The sequence below is a fragment of the Nelumbo lutea genome, chromosome 2 (genome assembly GCF_056320005.1).
Source record: "Nelumbo lutea isolate HS-2025 chromosome 2, American lotus-T2T, whole genome shotgun sequence".
NCBI classification, from domain to species: Eukaryota; Viridiplantae; Streptophyta; class Magnoliopsida; order Proteales; family Nelumbonaceae; genus Nelumbo; species Nelumbo lutea.
In genome coordinates this window covers 86585449-86612257 of record NC_142685.1, presented here as the reverse complement: position 1 = coordinate 86612257, position 26809 = coordinate 86585449, and the positions used below count along the sequence as shown (strand labels likewise).

At 38.0% G+C, this 26809-nt stretch overlaps 1 protein-coding gene across 1 annotated transcript; it reads left to right on the top strand.

Moving 5' to 3' along the window:
• The first annotated feature begins 14384 nt into the window (after positions 1-14384).
• Positions 14385-14822, top strand: LOC148871718 (uncharacterized). Its single transcript, XM_088970050.1, has one exon. The coding sequence runs from the start codon at positions 14385-14387 to the stop codon at positions 14820-14822; it is 438 nt and encodes a 145-aa protein (XP_088826176.1).
• The last annotated feature ends 11987 nt before the right edge of the window (positions 14823-26809 follow it).

The following is a 26809-nucleotide window of genomic DNA, read 5'->3' as shown; positions in this document are numbered from 1 at the left end:
TAACCAAAGATCGTCGCATCTCGTAGCCCCCTATTTTAATTGTTATGTATAAGGGGCAGTTATGGTGCAAGTCCACTACGAGCTTGTCCTCCGGTGTGAATTTTACATTGATAGTGCCCTGATAGTGAGTCTTTGGCAAGTGCCCTGATAGTGAGTTTCTGAACTATGTTATTTGCTCCTTGTTTGTTGAAAAACTATTGGAGCTTTGTGCTTTGCTTGAAGCATTGGATCAACATATCGCTGTCTTCCCTAGCAGGTGCCCTGACCACATTGATGCTGCCCCCATACGAGTGTGTTGGGAGGGGATTAGTCTCTACCTGGGCAGCTTCCTCTTGACATAGTTGTCTAACTTGACTTTTGTGCGAAAAGCCACCACAGGGTAAAACAATCCATGAGGTCATAGTTCGGTGACTAGTGAAAGTTGCACTAGTGGGGTCTGAGTTTTTTTATTAGGGTTGATTCTGGTCGGTGGGGGTGGCAAGTCGATTACGTGATCCTCTACTAGCTTGCTCATAATCATAATCGCCTCACTTTTACTATAAGGGAATGCTGGTGGGAGTGAGTTTCTCCATCAGCTACCACCATGATAATATGGCGTTTGGTTGGGTCCTCTTATGCCGTGATTTTTGCGGCCTACTACATACTATTTTGGCTTAATGTAAGGTAGCTTCTATTGTTTCTTGTGTTGCTCCTCTGGGATAGGAGAAATTTGATTCTTCGGGCAGCCATTCTTTGTGATCAAGGGAAGTATCTAGAGATTCTAATATAAGTGGTGTTGTAAGGCTAAGTGTGGTGGTCCCTTGAAGAATGAAGAAAGGTTGAGGGATATCGAGTAGCAAAGGTGAGCAGGAGTCTCAGAATTGATGGAATCCTCTCGATCATGGCTTATTCCCCCTTTGTATAGGAGAGATCCCGAGGCCCTGAAAGGAATGGGCAAAAAGGGGTTTGATTCCTATTTGGAAAGGGGATCTTTGATTTGATGTCGGTTGTCAGGAGGACAATGTTTGGGGTTCGTCACCAATCACATGGGATCTTTGTAGGATGAAGTTTCCTTTCGTCCGAGGATTTCCGTAGTGCACTTGCGCTACTTCCCCTCGTAGGTCTCCTATATCGAAGTGGCACGGGTGATGTCAGAGTTAATCTGACATGTTTTGCTTAGTTTGCTAGGTGTCCTGTCGTGAACAACATTGGGTCGTTGCAGTCGTTTGATGGACCTTTAGTCCATTGCAGGTTTGTGATAGATTCGAACTCACCACAAACTTGGGATGGGTTGTGGGCTCATCATAGGCCTTCGGTGGCTTCCGTGTCAACGTAGGCATTTTCATCATTATGATTTGATGCCTTCATCGCAATTACGAATGTAGAGAACCACATGTTACACCTAGGAACAGCCCCGGGGTTCCCTCGGCTCCAAATTATTCTGCTACCCTCGGCTCCAATATTGAAAATGTGAATAATACAATGACCTTTTTTAACTTATGGACACGGCCGGCAGCAGTATTCTTCTATGTCACTCAAAACGAGTCCGAATCACCTACTATCGAAAGAGGTTTCAACACCCTTCCAACATGATCACATTGGGACCTGCCATGTATGAAATTGCGGGGTCAGATGAAGTTAGGAGGTATTGGAACGTTTTTGTTGGCAGCTGATCCCATCTCCACCGAAACAGATGGGTTCGTCAAATTCCTGAACTTTGACCTAGGAGTGTTACGCGTGACAAAGTAGTTTGAGAGCCCAAATGGACCCATATGTTCTCGTCAGCCTTTGTTCATGGCGTCGTGATCAGGTATGCACACAAGTTTCTTCCAAGACCGCTGTCAAAATATTTATTGATGTCTCACTGAGTAGTGAGTGCCTACTTAGATCCAGACTTTTGTTCATGGGGCATATTCAGTGCCGCATAAGGCAACACCAAGCGTTTTCTCTCAGGTGATTGAATATATGGCCAACCAGCTCATATACTGCTTTGATTATTACCCCACCATATGAAAAAAACATTGACAAGCTGTATAGGAAAGCTTCCCTGTTATTGACTTGGAGTTTTGAGTTCACATCGTCTGTCTCGTAAGTTTAGTTTGGAAACAGTATAAATACAAATGTATAGTGTAAATATATACAAAATACATAGTTTCTAAAACTAGACTGAAGCGGATGGTCAGACCAGAAAAACTAAGAATTGGTCAGGTAATTGGTTCTATTTTATTCCAGAATTTTTATTTTGCAAAAAAACTGTTGATTTGGTCAATAAACAATTGATTTGGGTGGTTAAACCGTTCAAACCATTCAAACTATCTAACAGTATGTTTTGACTGTTTTTTATTTTTTATCAGAACAGGCTATCCGTTCGGTTGGAACGGTTGGACTGTTCGACCCAGGAATCGAACCCTTGACAAATTCAGTTTTAAAAACCTTGACAAAATATACAAATGTACACTGTAGATATTTGTATATCCTTCCAAACTAAGCCCTAGGGACAAAATTTTTTGTCCTGTACAATTCTATTCGAGCACGCCACCTTCTCCAAATTAATTTGAAGCTGACGGGCTTTTGGTTCTAACGGCAGATGGATGCCCAAATTTTATCAACAACAATTAACCCGAGCTTACCTCTCCTTTCCGCTGTTCTCTTCCCCTCCCTCTCCACCGTCCCTTCACCCTCACAAGACTTCATAGTGTGAAACCCATTCACTCTGACAACGCTAAAACTGAGCCGCTTCCCGTAGTGAAAGGCGACAGTACTAAACCAATGGGCAACTAAGTTGAAACCTGATCTGGGTTCCTCGATTATTTCTAAGATATTAAAACTGCAATCTGATTTGGGCTCCTCCGTTATTTCTAAGATATTAAAGATAAAATCTGGTCTGAGTTCCTCCATTCTTTCCAAGAACTTTCTCCAAACAAATTATCTTTTAGGGATGTTCCACTATAAATATATAAATATGGGCTATTAATAATAGCAAAGATAAACCTAGGGGTGTCAATTGGACTGGATTTGGTCCAATCTGATATAGTTCAATGCGAGTCCATTATATATGGATCAGGTCCAATCCAATCCAATGAATGTTTTGGACTAATTTGGACCTATCCAATTCAATGTTTGGACCGTCTAATCTGTTCAAATTCATTTTGGTTTCAATCCAAACCCAGTCCATTAACACATATATTCTTATCTTATATCAATGGACTAGATATTGGCTTAATCCAACCCAATCTAATATAAATTTGTTACGAACGGACTAGGTCCAATCTAATCTAATAAATATTTTGGATCAAATTAGTCTAATCTAATATATCTTGTTGGTCTATCCAATTTCTCCGAATTAATTTTTAACTGGACGGGGTCTAATTCAAAACCGATCCATTGACACCCTTACATAAACTGACTTTGGACTGCAACACCTGATTCTATTTGAAATATAACTGCAATTTTGCATTTTTGTGACTTTTTGGATTATTAAGCATGCCATGTATGAATTCCATTTAATGGATTAATCAGGCTGAGTTATATAATCCTTATCAAGGAAATACAAAACTGAAGAGTGGCAATGAAGGATTATGTCATTGACAATATAACAACAATAACCACAAACACTTCTACATTTCTTTGGTGACTGTAGGCTTGTTAATGCGGTGTAGTTAACAATTTACCATTTCTTTTAATAAACAAATGGTAAATTGGATGCATGATTCAAGTGTCAGAAATATCACCATGCCAACCGTACGTGGACATCGTGATCAATTATCATCTGGAGCCTGTAACTTAGGCAACTTCTATGGTGCCAGATGGAAGGGTGTGATATCGGAATAATTTGACCAATCGCTGACCCTTAACAGTATTTTTGAATCAAAGTTGGATGGTTGTTTCAATCTTCAATACGCAAACCCAGAATAAAATCAAGTATTAATGGGGAAGGCAGCGATGATGGAGGGTTGCAGAGTCATCTTTGACTATGGGAACCAGCTCAGTTACAGCGTCGACAATATCAACGGCAAGGATGGCAGCTGTCTTTCACTGAGGGAAGTGGCTCAGTTGCAGCTGTTGGATTTTAATCTGATAAGAGATTAAATCTAATAGGTTTGATTGGTGAATTACATGAGAAATTGTAGCTACATACTTAATTGAAAAATTAGCTTTTCTCTTGCAAAACCCAGTTTTGTTTTCAGTGTTTCAATAGGAGCTGATTTACACTCCTTAGAAATAGTAAAGGAGAGTATGGGGGTTTGATACCGTGCAACGTGCGCGCGCGTGTATGCGGCGCAATGAGGCGCTTTAGAGGCGCACTTTGTGCGCACCCGCGTGGCTCGCGAAGGGCGGCTTTGGTTTTGGTGCGTTGCTGACCGTTGATCACCATTGATGAGATCAACGGTTACGATTCGATCGGGTGTGATCAAGAGTCACAATTCAAAATTAATAGCCATTAACTGTTAACTACTTTTTAAACAGTCACAATGTTTGAAATTGTGACTGTTCAAGGTGCCTTCTCTAAACAAGCACCTACCTTTTCTTCATACCTCTTCATAAACTATTTAAGGAGCATGAATCATACTCCAAAGGCACACAATTTTGAAATTCACTATCTCTCTCTCTCTCAGTTCAATCAACTACAGTCTCATAGAAGGTTTCATTGGAGACTCTTCAACTTTGCTAGTTGCAGATTCTCGCCCAATGCTCTATTGTATCCTGGGAACGAATTTGCTTGTAACCCAACAGCAAACTTAGTGAAACTGAGTGGGGGCAAATAACGTTCTAAAGACAGCGTCTTCAGACGCGCCTCAGAGCTTCTCCTCCAAAGTTATAGTGACCCAATTTCTCCAACAATTTTAGAATGTTATTTTGCAATGGAGGCGGAAACAAGCATGATTTCGATCAAGATGATGAACCAAGATCTTGTTCAATTAGACCAGTTCGATGGATCAAATTTCAGCCGATGGCAAGACAAAATGATCTTCTTTCTAACCACACTGAAACTATACTATCTGTTGGACCCGAATCTACAATCACTTCCTGAAACCACTGACAAAGACTCAGAAAAACTAAAAAATGAAAGAGCAAAATGAGAAGAGGACTCACTTTTGTGCCGAGGTCACATACTGAATGCCTTATCAGACCGGCTCTACAACTTCTACAAGGAACTTACATCTCCAAAAGAAATTTGGAAGGCCCTAGAATTCAAATACAAGGTGCAAGAAGCAAGTACGAATAAGTATCTTATTGCATAATACTTTGACTTCACCACGAACGACCATAAACCCATACTGGAGCAAGTTCATGAACTATAGGTGATAGTCAACAAAATTCGATCCCTTGACATCATCCTTCCTGAATCTTTCCAAGTGGGAGCAATCATTGTCAAACATCCACCCTCTTGAAAGGATTACAGGAAGAAGCTTTTACACAAGGTTGAAGAATTTACCTTGGAGCAAATTCAGCAACACCTTCGTATTGAAGAAGAGTCTCGGATTAGAGATAGTAGGGAAAAGACCCTAGCCAATATGCTAAACTCTAAGGCCAATTTTGTGGAAAATGGATTGAAGAAGACTAACTCTGCATTACAAGTAAAGAAGAATGATGAAAACTTCAAGAAGAGCAACAATAAGAAAGGATCCTGCTATGTTTGTAGAAAGAAGGGCATTATGCCTGAGTCTGCCGACATCGAAAAGGCGGAATCAAGTCTGCAAATATGGTAGAAGACAATCTAGTGGCCATGATTACTGAAGTCAACATGGCATAATCATCTTCTGGATGGTGGTTTGATTCAAGCACCACAATCCATGTTTGCAAGGACAAGTTCTTGTTCAAGACATATGAAGAAGTGACTGATGGCCAGGAGGTACAAATGGGAAACCAAACATGTGCCAAAATTGCTAGAAGAGGCAACGTACAGTTGAACTTCACCTCTGGAAAGACACTAACTCTCCTAAATGTTCTCTATGTTCCTAACATTAGAAAGAACTTGGTCTTAGTAAATCTTGTTTGTAAGAGGGGATTCAAAGTTGTCTTCGAATTTGACAAACTAATCATATCTAAGAATGGAATGTTTGTTGGAAAGGGATATGGTTGTAATGGTATATTCAAATTAAGTATTAATAAATGAAATGTTTCTGCTTATATTGTTGATTTTTTCTCTTTATGGCATGATAGATTAGCACACTTGAATCTTAAATCCATAAAAAACATGAACAAACTTGGTATAATTGCTTACAGTAATGAATCAACTGAAAAATGTGAGATATGTATAAAATCTAAAATGGCTAAGAATCATTTCCCTAGTGTTGAGAGAAATTCTCAACTTCTAGAACTAATCCATTCTTACATTTGTGAACTCAATGGTATATTAACTAGAGGAGGTAAGAGATACTTCATAACATTTATAGATGACTTTTCTAAGTACACCTATGTCTACCTTATGAGAACTAAGGATGAAACCTTTGACATGTTTAAACTGTATAAGGCTGAAGTTGAAAATTAACTAGAAAAGAAAATTAAAATCCTTAGAAGTGATAGGGTGTTGAATACTTTAAAAATGAGTTTAATTCTTTCTGTGAAGAATTTGGAATAATACATCAGTGTTCTGCTCCCTATACCCCTCAATAGAATGGCCTGGCTGAAAGGAAAAATACAACCCTTACAGAAATGATTAACTGCATGTTGTTAAAAGCTAATTCACCCTTAAACCTGTGGGGGGAAACACTTTCGACAGCCTGCTATTTACATAACAGAATTGTTTCTAAAGTTAATAACAAATGCCCATATGAATTATGGATAGGAAGAAAGCCTAATTTAGCATATCTAAAAGTGTGGGGGTGCTTAGCATATTATAGAGTTCTAGATCCTAAAAGAACCAAGTTAGGACTCAAAGCTAAGAGAAGTATGTTTGTTGAATATGTAGAACAAGGCTTATAGGCTTCTAAACCTAGAATCCAACATAATAATTGAAACTAGAGGTGTTGAATTCTTTGAAAATAAATTATGTTCTGAATCTATAGAAAATGAATCCATAGAAAATGACAGAGAACCTAAAAGAAAAACTCAGATCTCAATACCTGTTGATAATAATGAGACTGAAAGAAAAAATGACACAACTGTAACGCATACAATAGGACCTAGAAGAAGTCAAAGACAAAGAACAGAGAAGCACTTAGGTTCAGATTTTATCTCTACACAGTCAATTATATTTTTGGTTGATGCTGATAGAGAGAAGATTTTAAATAAGATACCTATTGTCCTAAACATTGAAAATGATCCAAAAACCAATAATGAGGCCATGACCTCTAGAGATGCTGCCTTTTGGAATGAAGATATAAATGATGAAATGGATTCAATAATGTCAAATAACACATGGGTACTAGTAGACATGCCTCTAGGATCAAAACCAATAAAATATAAATGGATGTTTAGAAGAAAATACAACATTGATGGAACTGTACAAACTTTTAAGGCTAGATTGGTAGCCAAAGGATTTAGCCAAAATGAAGGGATTGATTACTTTGACATTTATGCACCAATGGCTAGAACAACTTTTATTAGAACACTCATAGCATTAGCATCCATTTATCACTTATCTGTTCACCAAATGGATGTTAAAACTGCTTACTTAAATGGTGATTTAAATGAAGAGGTTTATATGGAACAACCAGAAGGATTTGTTCTTCCTTGAAATGAGAAGAAAGTCTGTAAACTGGTTAAATCACTATATGGATTAAAACAAGCACCTAAACAGTGACATGAGAAATTTGATTCTTGCATTCTAGTTTTTGGTTTTAAACATAATAGTGCTGATAGATGCATCTACTCAAAATTCACTAAAAAATATTGAGTAATTGTATGTCTTTATGTTGATGATATGCTTATTGTGGGTACAAATATGGTTGGCATAAATGAAACTAAAAACTACTTATCCTCTGTCTTCAAGATGAAAGATTTAAGAGAAGTAGATACCATCTTGGGAACAAAAGTTAAAAAGCATAGTAGGGGCTATGCATTAAACCATCGCATTATATTGAAAAAGCACTTAAGAAATTTAAGCATTTAGGGTTTAAAGAATATAGTATGCCATATGATTCTAGTATAAAGCTAATAGAAAATACTGGTAGAGTAATTGCACAACTTGAGTATACTAGTGCAGTAGGAAACTTGATGTATGATGTGCTATGTACCAGACCTGATATTGCATTTGTAGTAAGTAAACTCAGCCGGTTTACAAGTAATCCCGGTGCAGAGCACTGGAAGGCAATTGGGAGAGTTCTTGGGTATCTCAAGAGAACCTTGGAACTTGGCTTGTTTTATTGTGATTATCCAACTGTACTAGATGGGTACACTGATGCAAGTTGGATTACCGGTAATGGAGATAACAAGTCCACATCTGGATGGATTTTTGTCATTGGTGGGGGTGCGATCTCTTGGGCATCCAAGAGACAAACTTGTATATCTCAGTCGACCATGGAATCCGAATCCATAGCCTTAGCGGCTGCTGGAAAAGAGGCTGAATGAATTAGGAGTTTATTATTGGATATAAAACTTTGGCCTAGACCTATGCCTCAAATTTCCATTTACTGTGATAGTGAGGCAACTCTGTCAAGAACCTACAGTGGTACCTACAATGGTAAGTCCAGACATATAAATCTGAGACATGAATTTGTTAGGCAACTGATTCAAGATGGAGTCATCACTATAACCTATGTAAGGTCAAGTAAAAACTTAGTTGATCCTCTTACAAAGGGCTTGGCCAGAGAATTGATAAGAATGACAACCAAAGAGATGAAATTAAAACCCTTTACTTAGTCACTTGTAATGGTAACCCAACCTGAACTGAAAAAACCATCAATATTGGGTTTAATGGGTAGCAACAAGTTACAGCAATGTGACTGTTAGTACTGACATTGAGAAATTTCCCATCACAACATAAACAATATTGTCTGTTATGATGAAAGGTTGAGTTAAACTCTTAATGAAATTCTGAAATGTGTCAAATAATGGAACACATAGTGGAACTTCACCTATGTGAACATGGAAATGGTGTCGTTTATCATGAGAGTTTGGGTTAGCTCTCGAGATTGTTCATGAAACTAGGAAAGAAACACATGACCATAATAGTGCTGAGCAAAACTTGAAACTCTTGCAGAGACTGGACATTTTTGTGTGTATGGGTGTCTTCGGTCTGCCTTGAGAGTAATTGGTTTAAGGTCTTACCATCAATAAATTTGACAAGGCTTTGAAATAACTATACAAACAAGAGGTTTAAGTTGATAAACACCTTTTGTATGCATAGCTGTGTCATAGTAGTTTGGATTGACAGAGAACTATGTAATTGATCAATCAATGTGGGGGATTGTTGGATTTTAATCTAATAAGAGATTAAATCCAATGGGTTTGATTGGTCAATTACATGAGAAATTGCACCTACACACTTGATTGAAAAATTAGCTTTTCTCTTGCAAAACCCAGTTTTGAACTTGTCCCACAATGAGGCGCTTTAGAGGCTCATTTTGTGCGCACCCGCGTGGCTCACGAAGGGTGGCTTTGGTTTTGGTGCGTTGCTGACCATTGATCACCGTTGATGAGATCAACGGTCACGATTCGATCGGGTGTGATCAAGAGGCACAATTCAAAGTTAACAGTCATTAACTGTTAACTACTTTTTAAACAGTCACAATGTTTGAAATTGTGACTGTTCAAGGTGCCTTCTCTAAACTAGCACCTACCTTTTCTTCATACCTCTTCATAAACTATTTAAGGAGCATGAATCATACTCTGAAGACACACAATTTCGAAATTCACTATCTCTCTCTCTCTTAGTCCGGTCTGTTACAGTCTCATAAAAGGTTTCTTTGGAGACTCTTCAACTTTGCTAGTTGCAGATTCTCGCCCAAGGCTCTGTTGTATCCTGGGAGCGAATTTTCCTGTAACCCAATAGCAAACTCAGTGAAACTGAGGTGGGGCAAATAACGTTCTAAAGACAGTGTCTTCAGACGCGCCTCAGAGCTTCTCCTCCAAAGTTACAGTGACCCCTTTTCTCCAACAGTAGCATCGTTGGAGACGACGGTGAATGGGTTTCATGCTATGAAGTTGGTGAGGGTGAAGGGACGATGGGAAGGGAGGGGAAGAAAGCAACAGAAAGGAGCGGTAGGCTAGGGTTAATTGCTTTTGATAAAATTTTGGTGTGCATCTGCAGTTAGAACCAAAAGTCTGTTAGTTTCAAATTAATTTGAAGAAAGTTACCTGTTCGAATAGGATTAGATGGGACGGAAAATTTTCTGTCCCTAGGGGACAAATGATGTGAGCTCTGGAGTTTTGATTGATGAATATACTTTTGTAGGAAATGCTCCTATTCACCATGGATGTTAATTGAGTTGGAAAAGATTGTTAATAAAGGTTGTGTTGGGGAAGAATGGGGTCACTGTAATTTTGGAGGAGAAGCTCTGAGGCGCGTTTGAAGACATTGTCTTTAGAACTTTATTTGCCCCCACTCAGTTTTACTAAGTTTGTTGTTGGGTTACAAGAAAATTCATTCCCAAGATACAACAGAGCCTTGGGCGAGAATCTGCAACCATCAAAGTTGAAGAGTCTCCAAAGAAACCTTTTGTGAGACTGTAGCAGACCGGACTGAGAGAGAGAGAGATAGTGAATTTCGAAATTGTGTGATTTGGAGTCCGATTCATGCTCCTTGAACAGTCACAATTTCAAACATTGTGACTATTCAAAAAATAGTTAACAGTTGGTGACTGTTAACTTTGAATTGTGCCTCTTGATCACACCCGATCGAATCGTGACTGTTGATCTCATCAATAATGATCGGTGGTGCAAGCAAAGTGCGCCTCTAAAGCTCCTCATTGTGCCGCATACACACGCGCACACACATGCGCACACGTTGCGCAATATCGAATCTCCATACTCTCCTCTACTAATTCTAAGGAGTGTAAATCAGCTCTTATTGAAATACTGAAAACAAAACTTATAATTTTCCAATGTGGGACAAGTTCAATACTGGGTTTTTGTAAGAGAAAAATGGATTTTTAAATCAAGTGTATGGGTACAATTTCTCATGTAATTGGCCAATCAAACCCATTGGATTTAATATCTTATGAGATTAAAATCCAGCTGGTTGTATTTGATACCATTTTTGTTTTTATTAGAAATGTTTGAAATTTCTCAATACAAATTTTTTGAGACATCAAATCTGACGTTTCATGAAGTGGCAATAATACCTGCATGCATTTAGTACTAAAATGGAATTTTTTATATAAACACATTGGCCTATTTTATCAAATTTTTGTATTGATGAACACAGATTTCTCATAGAAGCAGCAACGATACTACACACAACCATGTCTCAAAGGTCTGATCCCTCATACTTGGAATCTCAGGAACATAATCTCACGTTGCTGACAGATGAAGGAAAAGGTGAAAGATAGAGTTTGTTACAGGCACGTGTATTAGGAGGAAAACCAAGCAACGAACTGACTGGCGAGCAAAGGCAAAGAATTCTTTGTCTAGAGGTATCGTTTTTCTCAATTTTTGTACCCTTTTTAGTGATTTAGATTCTATTTTGTTTTGGTGATTTTGTGAGGCGTGTCACCCTCCATAATGTATACAACATTTTGTTTCTATAAATCTATATATATATACCATACACAGCCAAAGTCATGCACAGCTGTTATGGGCTTATGAAGGGTGAAATTGAGTCTGAATGGATTGCAAAGTCATGCACAGCGGCGAACCTGGATCTTTTTGCTAACCACATGTATATACAACATCTACAACCTCATATTGAAAACGGCTCTTCTATGTGACCAGTATTATGTGATCAGCGTATCCACAAATGAACCTTTTTGATTATGATGGAAATCTGTGCCACAGGAATTACATGATACCAAAAGGGCTCTTACCTATCAAAATCCCATGAATTTGATAGATGCTACTTGATTGGTTATTACTTTTATGATACCGTTTTACAATTATAGGGAAAATACATGATTCGTACGTGCTGAAAATAATTGCATCGTTAAAGTGGTGAAAAGGTGATATACATTAAAATTTACCCCGGGGGGCTGATTTGTCAAAGCACTCTTGCATCGTACTTTTAGGGCATCATAGAATTTGGGGTAAATTGCTAAAAACTCTCCTGAAGTTTGATAATTATAATCCTTTCTTCAACATTCAAACATACTTATAAGTAGATCCCCTCTATTAGAATTCTCCCAAATGAGGGTGAAAATGTCAAAATGCCCATGCAGTTATTATTGTTGCTGGTTTCTACATGAAAAAACAATAAAAAAACAAACAAATTTTATAAAAACAATAAGAAAAGAAATTTAAAGTTATAGTACTTTACCTTTGGGTGATTGATATAAAGGGTAAATTTGGAAAATAAATCAATTTTAGACAAGAGATTATAAGGATCTGAGGTATTGATTCATACATAAGGAAAAGTTGAAAAATAAACATTTAGGTCAAAGTAACTCAATAATGGGTATTTCGAATATTTTTAGATTCTAACATAAGGGGTCTACTTATAATTATGTTAGAAAGTTCTAGAGAGGTGATTGTAATTACCAAAATTAGGAAGGTTTCAGCAACAACAAGATACTTTAGGGGAGGTTTCAGCAATTTAAGGTAGGACTTATTCAAGCTAATATTATTATAAAAGTTAAAAGAATTTTCAAAAGAAGGCGGCATGGACTAGCATGGCAATGCTGTCCATTGTCAAAAACACCTTTCCTTTTTTATTCCCTCAAATAGAGGAATGCCATTCCAGCAGGAATGGGAATGAGGTTCTGATTCCATCCAACCAAACAGTTGGAACCAGAATAGCACATTCCAATTTCAATTCCAGACCCCTATTCCCATGAACCAAACAAGGCCTGAGTACTTTGCCTAGTTGGATCAAGTAGAGACTAGAGAGCTTTTGTAGGGCCTTATTTCTATCATTGGCCACCTGTTCAATCCTTCATGGCTTCATCCACTTAAGTTTTATGGCATATAGTGTTTTTCACGAGCAATATTTGCTCTTAAAATTAATATTTTATGTTTAAACTTGTTTAAGAGATGGACTTATTTTGGCAATTGGAAAAGTATTTTGGGCTAAAATTTACCCGTTATAGAGGATATATAGCCGGGTCCTTAGAAGAGTGTATGTGCCATGTTGGGCCTCATATCAAGTTTCCACGTGGAAAACTCCTAGTGATTTAGCCACTCTAAAGCCCGACTAAAACCCTACATTTATATTTATTTCATAACTTGAGCATCAATTTTGTACTTATTTGATGTTTGTGGTTTCGACTTGGGAGTTCAACAACACTGGAACTGGCCGCTTTTTTCCCTCGACAAGGTCAATTTGCATAGACTAGAGCCAATATGAGGTTGGATTTTCAAAACTTTTCTCGAAGAAGTTAACGGTAATAAAATCTTTCCATACAAGGATATTCAAAACTTGGAAGGAATGCAGGAATACCAATCTTTACTTTCTAGACATTAAATTCTCCACGCTGTATTGATAAGCATGACATTAAAAAGTTGATATGTTTTGAAGTTATTGAGTTCAATAACTTAGTTTATAAATAGTTAATCAGAGTAAGGAATGGAGACGACTGCAGTTCAGAGAGCTCTTCTTAAGGCTGGAGGAGAGAGGAGGGGCCGGAGTTACTAGAGGCAGGCAGTAAGTCACTCAGGCTTAGATTTGGTTGCGGTGAAGAAACCCAAAGAGCTTTTATTTGGATCTTGTGCTTCTGGGACTGTTACCCAAAAGAAGTAATTACCTTTCCCAGCTTCTCTTTATCTTGCATTAGTTTCTGTCCCTGTGAAAACATCGAGGATTTGTATTTGGAAATCAGATAAATTACTGGAATTCTTGTTGTTGATAGATGGCATGATTTTGTACATTCATAGTACTGGTTGTTTCCCATACAAAGTTTGATTACTAAATATATAAACATCGAGGATTTGTATTTGGAAATAACATAAAGGGTCCATTCGTTTTTTCAGATTTTGAGGGGATTTTGGGATTTTGGTTCCCATTGATCAGGATATTCATATTCTTTTTTCATATTTATGTGTGTCCTATAAAAAATTTTTTTCCTCGAGTATTCATCTTTCAGGTGGATAAATAACTTTCTCACCTTGAGGAAAATTATCAACACTTGAACGGAACAAAATTGCGTCTTTTTATAATGATTCTTTTATAGTTAGAACAGTATTTATCTGAAAAATAAAAGAACACGAATAAATATTTTCCAAAAAACCGCCAGGTCAAAATTGCAAGAGGTGAGAATTAGGATATATTTCTTATTGTTATGTCTTTAATGTAATTTAAATATGAATGTTTCTGTTCATTGAAACACTGCCGCCTTTCTGATACTACATAGGTTCCGTTGCAACCACTCAGTATGGATTCCCCAGTGACGATTGAAGAGCTCAGATCCTTTCATTCAATTGATCGGGAACTTTATTCTCGACTGGTTATAAAATTGCGGAGAGATATAAGTACATCTATGCAAGTTATTGCTCTATGGATGTGGCTTGAGGACGTCGGCTATCCCAACATCATTCATAAGATGCTGTCATTACCTGACTCGTTGGTGAAGGCACTGGCTGATGAGGCCTTGATCTGCTTGAATTGTATCACAAGCGACAGTAGTCCACCCCCCCCGACAAACAATTGTATCCCATGTACACTTGGCCTTATGAAGCAAGATATATCTCTTCAGTTCTTCCATGATAACAGGCTTAGTGCAATACGTGGGATCACAAAGAAACTCAACAATGTCTGTCTTAGAACATTTGCTGATATAGTGCAGCCAACGTTGGCTAATGTTGTCAAGTAATATGTCAAAGATGTCCATTGTTTATATGTCAGGCCATGTTTGGGAGTGCTTATGTTAAAAATAAGTGTTTATTGAATAAGTGCTTAACAAGTGTTTATTCGAATAAGCATTTATTTGCATTTGGCATTCAACTTTTCAAGTGCTTATTTAAAAAAATAAGCACTTATTTAATATTGGGCATTTGATAGTTTTTTTCTCCAATAAGCACTTAAATAAGCATTTGTGACTATTTTGCCCCTTCATTTTCTTTCAAATTTTCAAAATATACCTTATGAAAGCACTTTTACAAAAAGCACTTTTATAAAAGTACTTTTACAAAAGTACTTTTATGAAAGCACTTTTATGAAAGCACTTTTATGAAAGTACTTTTATGAAGGCACTTTTATGAAAGTACTTTTGTGAAAGCACTTACAAAATGACTTTTTATGGAAGCACTTTCATAAAAGCACTTTTACGGAAGTACTTTTATAAAAGTACTTTTGTGAAAGCACTTTTATAAAAGCACTTTTCCAAAAGCACTTTAATAAAACCACTTTTATGAGGAAAGAAGTTCTATAAAATTCAACTAGGGATAATTTTATAAGTGGTATTTTAAAATTCAATTAGGGATAATTTTATAAGTGGTATTTCAAAATTCAATTAGGGATAATTTTATAAGTGGCACTTTAAAATTCAACTAGGGATAATTGTGGAAGAAAATTTAAGTAAGTGCTTATTGTATAAGCATTTGAAAAAAAAGTTGGAAATTTGAGCTTAAAAAATAAGCCCTTATTTCTAAAAAAGCACTTATTTAGGACTTATTTCCCAAGCACCAATAAGTACTTGATGGTGTGGTCCTGGCCCAAATAAGCATTTATTTTTAAGCACTTCCAAAAATGGCCTTATGCTCTCAAAACCTTTTCTATTTGAACTAATTTATTTCTTTGAGATTATCTTTAGCTAATAAAGTTTTAATAATGTAGCATGGTTTGGTATGGCTTTGAATTGATATGTTCCATTCTCCCCCTCTTCTAGGGAAGGCTGTTTTTACTGTGTGACTTTTGGCTTTGCAAGGTAGCTAGGGCTCACCTAGAAAACCTTAAAATCTCAAAGAACCGTTCAACCTAAAAGCATAAGATGTTAGGTCATGCTCATCAATAGGTTTTTATTCTCAAACACACTCCTTCATGCAAAATCCCATTAGACTTGAAGATGGACAAGCTCAAGCTCAACCATACTTTGTGCTCAAATTGAATGGATTATAATGGAGGTGACAAAAACCGAACATTAGACCATTTGGACAAAAAAGTTTTAATATCATTTCAAGAAACCATTCATCCTAAAAGCTTAAGTTGTTGGGTGAGGTCCCTAAATAGGCTTTTATTCTCTAGCATAAAGCAATGTTTGGTAATAAGAATTTGGAGAGCTAAATATCTACCCTTGAGATAAGTCATTGCAAATGTTTGGTCATCATAGAGATATTTATGCATCCTCCATACAAGCCTCTTCCAATAGCTTCTTCAAGTACTAGGATCTACTGGTTACCTATTATAAGATCCATTGTTGAATCTCCAAAAGGAATGCACCTTCAAGATCACTTGTTACCTATTAACTTGGGAACTAACTTGGTTGGGACCTAATTTAACACATAAATAGAAGTTTCCAATATGTATCCCTAAAAGGATATAGATAACTCCAAGTGGGCAGTAAGTGTTTGGACCTATCCAACAAAGTCTGATTTGTTCTTTTTGATACACCATCAAGTTATGATGTCATAAGAGGAGACAGTTGTGATATAATTTTGTTATTCTTCAAATAGTCTCTAAATTTATCAGAGAGATGCTCTCAGCCTCGATCTGATTTTGAAGTGTCTTGATTTGTCTCCCTAATTATTTCTTGACTTTGTATTTGAATTTCTTGAACTTTTTAAGTGATTCAAACATATATCTCATTAGATACATGTACCTATATTGAGAATAATCATCAATAAATGTTATAAAATATGAACGTATATTACATGCCTTAACATTTAGGGAACTATATGCATTTATGTGTATTAGGTCAAGTGTAATTATACTTCTTTGAAGCTTATCGATGAGTAGCCGTTTTGTCATCTTGTCTTGCAGGCAAGGCTCACAAGTTGGTGGATATTTTATTGTGAGAAAATCTAAAGGACCATCTAACTAATCTTGTAGTGTGTTCTATATTAATGTAACCAAGCCAATAATACCACAAGTAAGTAGGATTAATGTTTTCATGTTTTCTTTTTCATGGGAATGTGTTTTGGAATCATTTTAGTCATATTAGTTTCCATGGAAGAATGAAGTATATAAAGACCATTTCAAATGCTTCATGAATAAGGAACTTGTCATTTAATTTAATTGTAATCTTATTACTAAGTAAAATGGAATAGTCATCATTGCACAATTTAGACACTGAAATTAAATTTCTTCTAAGTTATGGAACATAAAAACAATATTTAAGTATAATGTCTCCTCTAAAATCTAAAGCTATTATTCCTATAGTAGCAATTACAACTGTTGTAGATGTCCCTTTGTAAAGCATAACCTCATCAAACTCAGTTTTTTGCTTTCCATGAATCCTTGTAAAGTATAGCATGTTGAAGGGATGAGAGATCCATCATATGGATAGCCGAACCCTACAGGTAGGTAGGGCAAAATTTCAAAAATTTCTCTCTCTCCCATGTGGGAATCACATTCCCTGTTTTAGAAAATCTGCATTTTCAAAGATCAATCTTGAACCAAGAACCGAACCAGATCTGAAACTAAAAGGTAGGAGAGAGAGGTACCTGATACGAAGAAATAATATCTCCCAATGAAGGTGTTCACACCCAAGGAAAACTCCAAAGACTGCTCCCACTGAAGATGACACATTGTAGGGTGGAGTAGAATCAGCAAGTTCTTCACAAGAACCGAATCCTTCAGCAAGAATTCGATGGAGGGAATGTGAGCACGACATCATATCAGTTTTTCTCCAAAAACTGATATCAAGAACACTTCTTGATCGCTCCTACAATGTAGATCAAACTGGCAATGGCGGTAGCAGGAGAAGGGCGCAAGAGCAGAACATGGCGCAGTCTTACTGTAGTTGTCTTCTCTCTTTCTGTGATCTAAGATCTGATGTGATGAGATGAATAGATGTTCACCCTCCTCCTTCTTTTATAGCCTTAAAGAGAGCTCTTAATCTCATTAGGAGTTTCCTAATCCAAATCTGTATTTGGATCAGGACTTCTCTTTAAGAGATAAGGATAAGCACTTATCTTATCTGCAAATTAGATCAGCCCTCCTAATCTTATTAGGAGTTTCCAAATCTAAATCTATATTTGGATCTGGACTCTCTGAATGGATAGGGATAACTCCCTATCATATGTGCTGATCCAAATCCTAGATTCCCCCCTACTTTAACTAATCAAATTAAAGCAATTCGAATTGGGCTTTAGGTCCATTAAGTCCATGTGCTCACTAACCTTCTAGAATACTACCCAGTTGGGTTTCCTTGTATGGCATAGGACCCAAACATTGATCTACACATCAGTCACATGGGTTCAGCCTAGCCTCTATTACAAAGTTTGGTCGAATTCACTGTTATGGGCAGTGAACCCCTGAGCCCATCACAATGGGCTCTTAACGGGTCCAACACTTACACTAAGTGGTCCTTGGGCCAAGCCACCTTATAAAAACCCAGGGACTGTGGGCAGATGCAAGATTAGCCCATCAGGTATTACCCTTAATGGTCTTACACTTAACCTTTCAGCCTATAATGATCAAACATTACTCGACAAGAGAGGACCTCTCCCTCGGCTACAAGGAACAGTGCTGCACTCTCTGCTCACATGGATCCCGAGAATTAAAACCTTTTGCAAACATTTTGAAACCATAATATATATGTATATCTTTATATAAATATATTTTGCAAAAGCAAATTTCAGTGATTGAAATCGGCTGCCGACAGCTTTGGTTTCTATCAGAGAGAGTGCATCCCCAATCATTACCTTTGTCCTACAAAGGGGCTGATCCTGTCACTATGATCACCCATTTAGATGAATTCTCAGACTATCCCAACATACCCGAGTTTTGACCCCCTCTAAGGATCTCATTGATTGGCATATCAAAAATAGCCAAATCCGACACCTAGTGCATTATCATAATCGAGTCTAGGGGTCAAGTGTAACATTCCAGTTTTTCCCACTAATCACCAAGGTCCAGGGCAATACTGGAATTCTGGTCCGATTCATCGTTTCAAGTAAACCTACACTCATGTACCTCGGGTCTCACCCTAGTAGCTGAGATAGGCTACCCCAACCAACTTGGTGGCACGTCAGTGTCAGCCTTATCAGGATAAATCTCCCAAAATCTATCCAACAGCTGTGAACATTCTAACCTAACATGAGTCTCATATGCGTCTAGTTTAAGGGTATTACACAGAAACACACCATAATAACATGAATGAAACATGTACTTTATTCATTTACAATAAATGTCATAAGGTACATCATTCTGATTGGAGCTAAGGGCATACACTGTCTAACACATGTATGACTAGAAAACCTATAGTCAATACACCGTAATGCAGAATTGACCAACATATTGGTCTCTATGACCTGAGTTTCAAACATGCTTTCTTTTTTCTTCTTAAGGGAGTCTAGATATTGGGGACCAGTTTATTTCCAGTGCCTAATCTGCTTGCAAAAATGACATTCATCGAATGACTTGTTTCTCTTACTTCTTAGGCTTGTCTACTTTCTTCTGAGGCTTCTTTTTGCCTCTTAAATTTCTTATATTAGTCCATATAGATTCGGCCCAAGCAAGAAAGCACATGGGTCGATTTCATTAGGTAACCTAGTAAACCCCTAAGCCTATCGAATTGGGCTCAGTATGGGCCCAACATTTAGGTCTAAATCACCTTTGGTATAAGCCACCTTATAAAGCCCAAGGGTAATGGATTGACATAAAAAATGACCATCAAGATTTAGCCTTTTAATGGTCTTTTACTTTCAACCTCTCAACCCAAATGATCAAACATTACTCACAAGAAAGAAACTCTTCACAAACTAATAAATGTAGTGTCACACACTTCACTTACATGGATCACATAGGATTAAATCCTTTAGTGAACCTCTTTCATAAAATAACATATCATAAATATAAATATATTTTGCAAGGTGATTTCAGAACAAGCCAAAATCCACTACTAGTAATATTAGGTTTCCATTAGAGGAAGTGTTAATCCTGATATTCTTCTCTTTATCTAATAAAAGGTATGATCCTATTACAATGATCATCCACTTAGGTAGTACTCTAAACTACTCCAACATACTTGGTATTTGACCCTAAGAGGATTTCACTGGTTAGCATATTGAAAGCAACACGGTCCAAAACCTAGTTATGTATCATTATCAAGTCTGGGTTAAGTGCAACTTTCTAGGCTTTTTTTTTCATTTGTCTCCAAGGTCTAGGGCACAACAAAAATTTGATTCATATCAGTGTTTCTTACAAACATCCACTGACTATACTTAGGGTTTAATTCTAGCAATTGAGGAAAGTTACTCCCCCATTTCAGCAGTACATCAGTATTAGTCTTGTAAGGATAAACTCCCTAAGTTTATCCAATGGATGAAAACATTTTGAACTATCATAAGTTTCATAAATGTCTAGTTTATGGGGTAACACATAGAAAACACACCAATCACAAACATAAAATAGTAATGGAATGATTTTATTAATTCATAAATCTCAGTATACAAATGTCTTATTGGAGCTCAGGGAATACACTATCTAACACATGTAATAGTCCTTTTATAGCTGAAAAATCTCACCCAAAACAAAAATGTCTTCCACAAATCTTAGGAGTTCTACCATAATCAAGAGAGTATGGTAGTTACAAAAAGAACATTGAAAAGTGGACTCTCTGAAAATTAAAATGTTAAACCGTTATGGGCCTGGGTGTAGGATCTCGTCACGGGTTGGTCCACGGGGAGAAAGCCCTGCTTTCCCTTGCGTCTTCCCTTGTGTGTAGAACCTATTGTGGAAAACCGAATGGGTGATTTGTCCATGAGACCACCCGAACTCTCCTAATGGGTGATTTGTCCAAGAGACCACCCAAACTCTCCTCACTCTTCTCTTGACTGGAAGACTGAATGCCTTTACTTCAATTTATAGTTCCTTAAATAGGAGATTATAGAAAGAAACTTCTTACTGGATTCGGCTAGGCTAGGGTAATCCAACTTAAACTCAAACTCCTAATGGTAACATAACTCTTACTTAAGATAAGATAAGGATAAGGGATGAGGAATGGACTAGCTGACGGCGAGTTGGCGAGCAGAGCTGATGTGGTAAGATAAGTGTGGACCCACCCTGATGAGCTGTCATGTGGGTCCCGCCCTACTGCTGCTATAGGGCGGCGCGCACGTCTCACAATGCTGCTACCGTGCAGTGCATGCTGCGCGCTGCTGGGCGGTGCATGCTGCGCGCTGTCGGGCGGTGCGTGCTGCGCGTTGCCAAGCGGTGTGTGTTGTGTGCTGCCAGGTGGTGCATGCTGTTATGCGGCGTGCTGTGCATGCTACTGCCTATGATTGCGCCGCAGTGCGCTGCCGGGCGGTGTGTCCATAACATGAACACTTCAAGAAAAAATAAAGAGAAGAATGAAAAGGGAACCATAGGCCCGTGCTTGTGGCATAACATGGCTTGACATAGAGAATGGGCACACATTTGTGAGCCTAGTCTAGTTTGGCTTGGTGCGTCCATGCAATAGTACAGGTGCACTCTCTCCACAAGTCCTAAGTCCCACCAACTACACAAAACAATAGATATACCTAAAAGGAGTTCTTTTTCGAGTCCATGTAGGTCTCAAGGCAATTCAAAAACAAACAAAAAAAGAGGAAATGGGTAAATGGATAGGTTTACCTAGAACTAAATCGAATGGACCTTGAACAAACCCTACTCGATCTGTTACAAGGTAGGGTATAGTTCAATATTCTTGGAACCGACCCCCACCTAGGTTAGTTTTAGGGTCTAAAGGTTTACCCTACCCAAACCAACTTGATTAACTAGCCTTGGTTGGCCTTGGTGGAATTGGCCTTGGAACCAAACTTGCTTTTAAATAAACCCCAAAATATTTTTAAGGGTGTGAAGATTTGAGCCCAAGCACTTATGGTTATAAAAATCATGATCTCACTTAACCATCAAGTTACATAAGTGATTTGATCATTTGTTTTCATTTTAATATTTGTATTGAAGGGATGAGAGATCCATCATATGGATAGCCAAACCCTGCAGGTAGGTAGGGCGAAATTTCAAAAATTTCTCTCTCCCATATGGGAATCGCATTCCCTGTTTCATAAAACTACATTTTCAATGATCAATCTTGAATCCTAAACTGAACCAGATCAGAAACCAAAGGTAGGAGAGGGAGGGATATACATGATACAGAGTAATAGTAACTCCCAACGAAGGTGTTCACGCCCAAGGAGATCACCAAAGATTGCTACCACTGAAGATGACACAGTGTAGGGTGGAGCAGAATCAGCAGAGTGGTCCTTCAGCAAGAACCTTATTCTTCACCAAGAATCTAATGGAGGGCGAATGAGCATGACTTTAAATATCAAGAACACTTCTTAGTCACTCCTATTGGTGGAGAACGAACTGGCAATGGTAGCAGCAATAAAAGGAGGCAAGAGTAGAAGATGGCGTCAGTCTTACTCAAGCTTTCTGAGATCTTGTTTGGGTGAAGTAGGGTTCGCCCTCCTCCTCTATTTATAGACTTAAAGAGAACAGCTCCTAAGCTCATTAAGAGTTTCTTAATCCAAATCTGTATTTGGATCTAGACTCTGTTTAAGAGATAAGGATAAGCCCTTATCTTATATGCAGATTAAGATCAGCCCTCCAAATCTAATTAGGAGTTTTCTAATCCAAATCATTATTTGGATTTGGACTCTTTGAGTTGATAGGGATAACTCCCTATCCTATATGCTGATCCAAATCCCAGAACTATCCATCTTTAATTAATCAAATTAAACCAGTTCGATTTGGGCTTTAGGCCCATTAAGTCCTTGTGCTCATTCAGCCTCCAAACTACTACCCAGTTGGGTTTTCTTGTTTGGCATGGGACCCAAACATTGATCTACACATCAGCCACATGGGTTCAACCTAGCCTCTATTACAAGGCCTGGCCGAATTCACTGTAAGAAACAGTGAACCCCTGAGCCCATCACCATGGGCTCTTTATGGGCCCAATGCTTACACTAAGTGGTCCCTGGGTCAAGCCACCTTATAAAAACCCAAGGGCTGTGGGAAGATGCAAGATTAGTCCATCGGGCATTACCCTCAATGGTCTTACAATTAACCTCTCAGCCCATAATGATCAATCATTATTCGACAAGAGAGGACCTCTCCCTCGGCTGCAAGGAATAGTGCTGCATTCTCTACTCACATTGATCCCGGGAATTAAAACATTTTACAAACATTTTGAAACCATAATATATATATATGTATATCTTTATATAAATATATTTTGCAAAAACAAATTTCAACGATTGAAATCGGCTACCGTCAGCTTTGGTTTCCATCAGAGAGAGTGCATCCCCGATCATTACCTTTATCTGACAAAGGGGCTGATCCTGTCACTATGATCACTCACTCAGATGAATTCTCGGACTGTCCCAACATACCCAAGTTTTGACCCCCTCTAAGGATCTCACTGATTGGCATATCAAAGACAGCCCAATCCAACACCTAGTGCAGTATCATAACCAAGTCTAGGGGTCAGGTGTAACATTCCAGTTTTTTCCATCAATCTCCTAGGTCCAGGGCAATACTAGAATTCTGGTCCGGTTTAGGGTTTCAAGAAAACATACACTACATGTACCTCCGGTCTCACCCTGGCAGCTGAGACAAGCCAACCCAACCAACTTGGCGGCACATCAGTATCAGCCTTGGCAGGATAAATCTCCTCAGATATATCCAATGACTGTGAAGATTCTAAACTAACACGAGTCTCATATGTGTCTAGTTTAAGGGTATTACACAAAAACACACCATAATAACATGAATCAAATATGTACTTTATTCATTTACAATAAATGTCATAATATACATCATTCTGATTGGAGCTAAAGACATACACTGTCTAACATGTATATGTATAATTAATAATGTAAAAGATAATATTTATAAAACTTAAATTATAATGACAAATTTTCAACCATTTATAATATATTATGATAATCTACATATTAAATTAATCAATTTAATTAATAAATATAATATAAGTTTAAAACTAAATATTATCATTATTAAAAATCAAGTTTTTGAAGGACATGTTTCATTTTTTTTCTTAAAGGGGGAGAGTAAAGAAAGAATAGGTTCCACGGGTAGGCCCTAGAACTGACCCCAAAACTACCAAGGCCGGAACTAACCCCTATAGTATAGGTTCTATGTTCTTCCATGGAATCAAATCGAACCAACCCATGCTCAATCCACAGCCCTTCTAACATGGCTTAATGGGAAGATTGGATAGGGGAGAGGGAGGAATGAGAAAGAATAAATGAGAGAACATAGATGGGGAAGGAAGGAGAGGTCAATTAAGGAGAATGCAAGGATGGGGAAAGAGAAGCTAGATGATATTGACGACCTTGCTTTGTATACGTGACGTGGGTTTGAAACATTGAATAAAGTTGGGCTTGGAGGTCCAAACAGATTGTTATTAAAAAAACATGGTTGCATGGATTTGGATAAATTATTTCACAATTTGTGATTTCAAAGTGTAAAAGCATAAAATCCAAACTTTAGGCTTTTTTACTGGGGGCTTAAAAAGTATTTTCTCTTATTGCACTACTTTTAAAAGAAACTTTTACGCAAAGATGAACACTATTTGTTCAATATTATTTTGCATAGCCCAAAGCCCTCAAAAGAAAAAGCTAAACCAAACAATGCTATTTTTTTCATTATCAATTTTGATCTTCAGTGGTTAGAAACTTACAATGCACTGATTCTCTTTTGTCTCTAGCCCTTATTCAACCCAAAAGCAATTATGCCATGTTACCAAAATAAACAAGTGGTCATAACTTGTAAAGCAACACCCAATCTAGTAATGCTTATAATTTTTCTTTTCTTTATTTGGTGATTGAAGGTGTGTCATCTAGTGCTCCCTACTGGAGGACAACTCGAACGTCTAGCTGACGAGGTTAACTGGCTGAGCTGCAAGAAGTGCAAGAAGGAAGTAGTCACAGTATCAGGGATGCTTTACCCGAGGTGGGTACTCCGATGCTTAAGTTAGCGAAGAGCTTTGTGAATGCAAGAATGCAAGATATATAGAGGGTTCAAAGAGCTAAATAACACGTACTCTCTCAGGTTGAAGGGGGTGCCTTTATATAGGCGTAGGTAGTCATGAGCTTCACGTAGTGCGTCCGAGATCTCTAAGAGAGTGTGGCTTATCTGCTCGCTATGCTCAAAGGTGGTTTCACATTCAAAGACGGTTTCCAAATAAAGTGGTAGAGCTAATCCAGTTGTAGGTAGGAGGTGTAAGGCACAGTTAGAGGATGGTCTCTTTGAAAGATAGAGAGAGGCCTATGAGTAGGAGGATGAGATCTTCTAGGTTAAGGATGTAAAAATGAGAGATTTGGAGAGAGAGGGAACTCGGGGGTGTTGGGTGACAAATGCTAAGGATTGGATGATTCTCAATACGAAGAGGACCTCTATTTATGGGAGAGGTCCTGAGATATTGAATCTACTGTCAATTATTAAGTGCGCTACTAGGGTTTCGCCACGTGTCTCATGAAGATTTTCTCGAGGATCGGCTTTCCTTTTCCCTGAGATCCCTCATTACTGACGTGTGTTACTTCCTTTCGTTCACTTTATTTTAACCGACATGGCATTTAATGACGTTCCTTTTCCCCGATATCCCTTATCGGTAAACACTTTGTTCTTTTGTATCACAGGTTGTGCAGCATTAGGTCTAGGAATTTTCCTGTTATGCAGCTTTGCATTTACGATGGTGGTTTCTTGCATTCTATAGTTTAGCTATGCTATGCTGTATTTGTATCCCATGTCTTTTGGAAATTTTCCTCCTGTCGATGGTCAATGCTATGCTGTATTTGTGCATTTCAGCCCCCCTGACCATTGATAGTAAGGAAATTGGCAAAAGACGCTGTAAATAACCTTGGTAGATGTTGCTTCTTTGTAGTATAAGTGTTTGTGTTTATTGCATGGTGTTGGTTGATGACGGGTGACTTGTCTGTTGTCACGATTTGTTATTAATGGGTATCCAAATAGGCTATCGGCGGTGACCGTGTGACAACTATTATTATTATTTTCCTCATTTGTTGTAATGTAATGAATGTCACGTGCATCATTTGGATGTTTGGTGTCTAGATGGTGGTAACGAATGTGGTGTTATATCTGAAATTAATGCGCCATTGTGTCCTGCTTTTTTGTAAGGTGTGTTTGTGATTTATTTCCAGTTTCTATTGCATGATGTTTCATCCAGGTGTGCCTGTTCGGCTCCCTCCCTACCTGGTTGTAATTCTTCAGCTTGCGGGATGAGTTGTGTTATAAAAGGTGCAGTATGCATCATTGGTTTCCGCCTTGCCCACTTACTCTTGTGTGCTTACTGCACTTGCTACATTCTTTTATACATTTGGCGATTTTTCCTTTGCTTTTGATGATGGCCTTCGATCAGCAAAGAGCACACGAGGAGACTGGGGTTCCTAATGTCCCTCACATGATGAATGTCAGTGAAGCTATTGGGTCCACAACATCATCTCCGACAGAGTCATCACTTAAGAGACTATCAAACAATTTGGAGCTCGCGTTGGTCCGTGAGCTGCTGTTGAAGTATTATGATGAGAACGGCATAACTCCTTTGGGATATGAGGTTGTGGACTGCATTCTCGTGCAGGGCATCCATTCGAATGATAGGTTTTCGGTGATGAAATTTGTGCAAAATTTGCAGTGGCGATTATTCAAGGTGGCTGATTACCTCCCTTTGAGCTC

Excerpts from the sequence above, each read along its gene's own strand:
- LOC148871718 (XM_088970050.1), top strand. The coding sequence starts at position 14,385 with ATGGATTCCCCAGTGACGATTGAAGAGCTCAGATCCTTTCATTCAATT.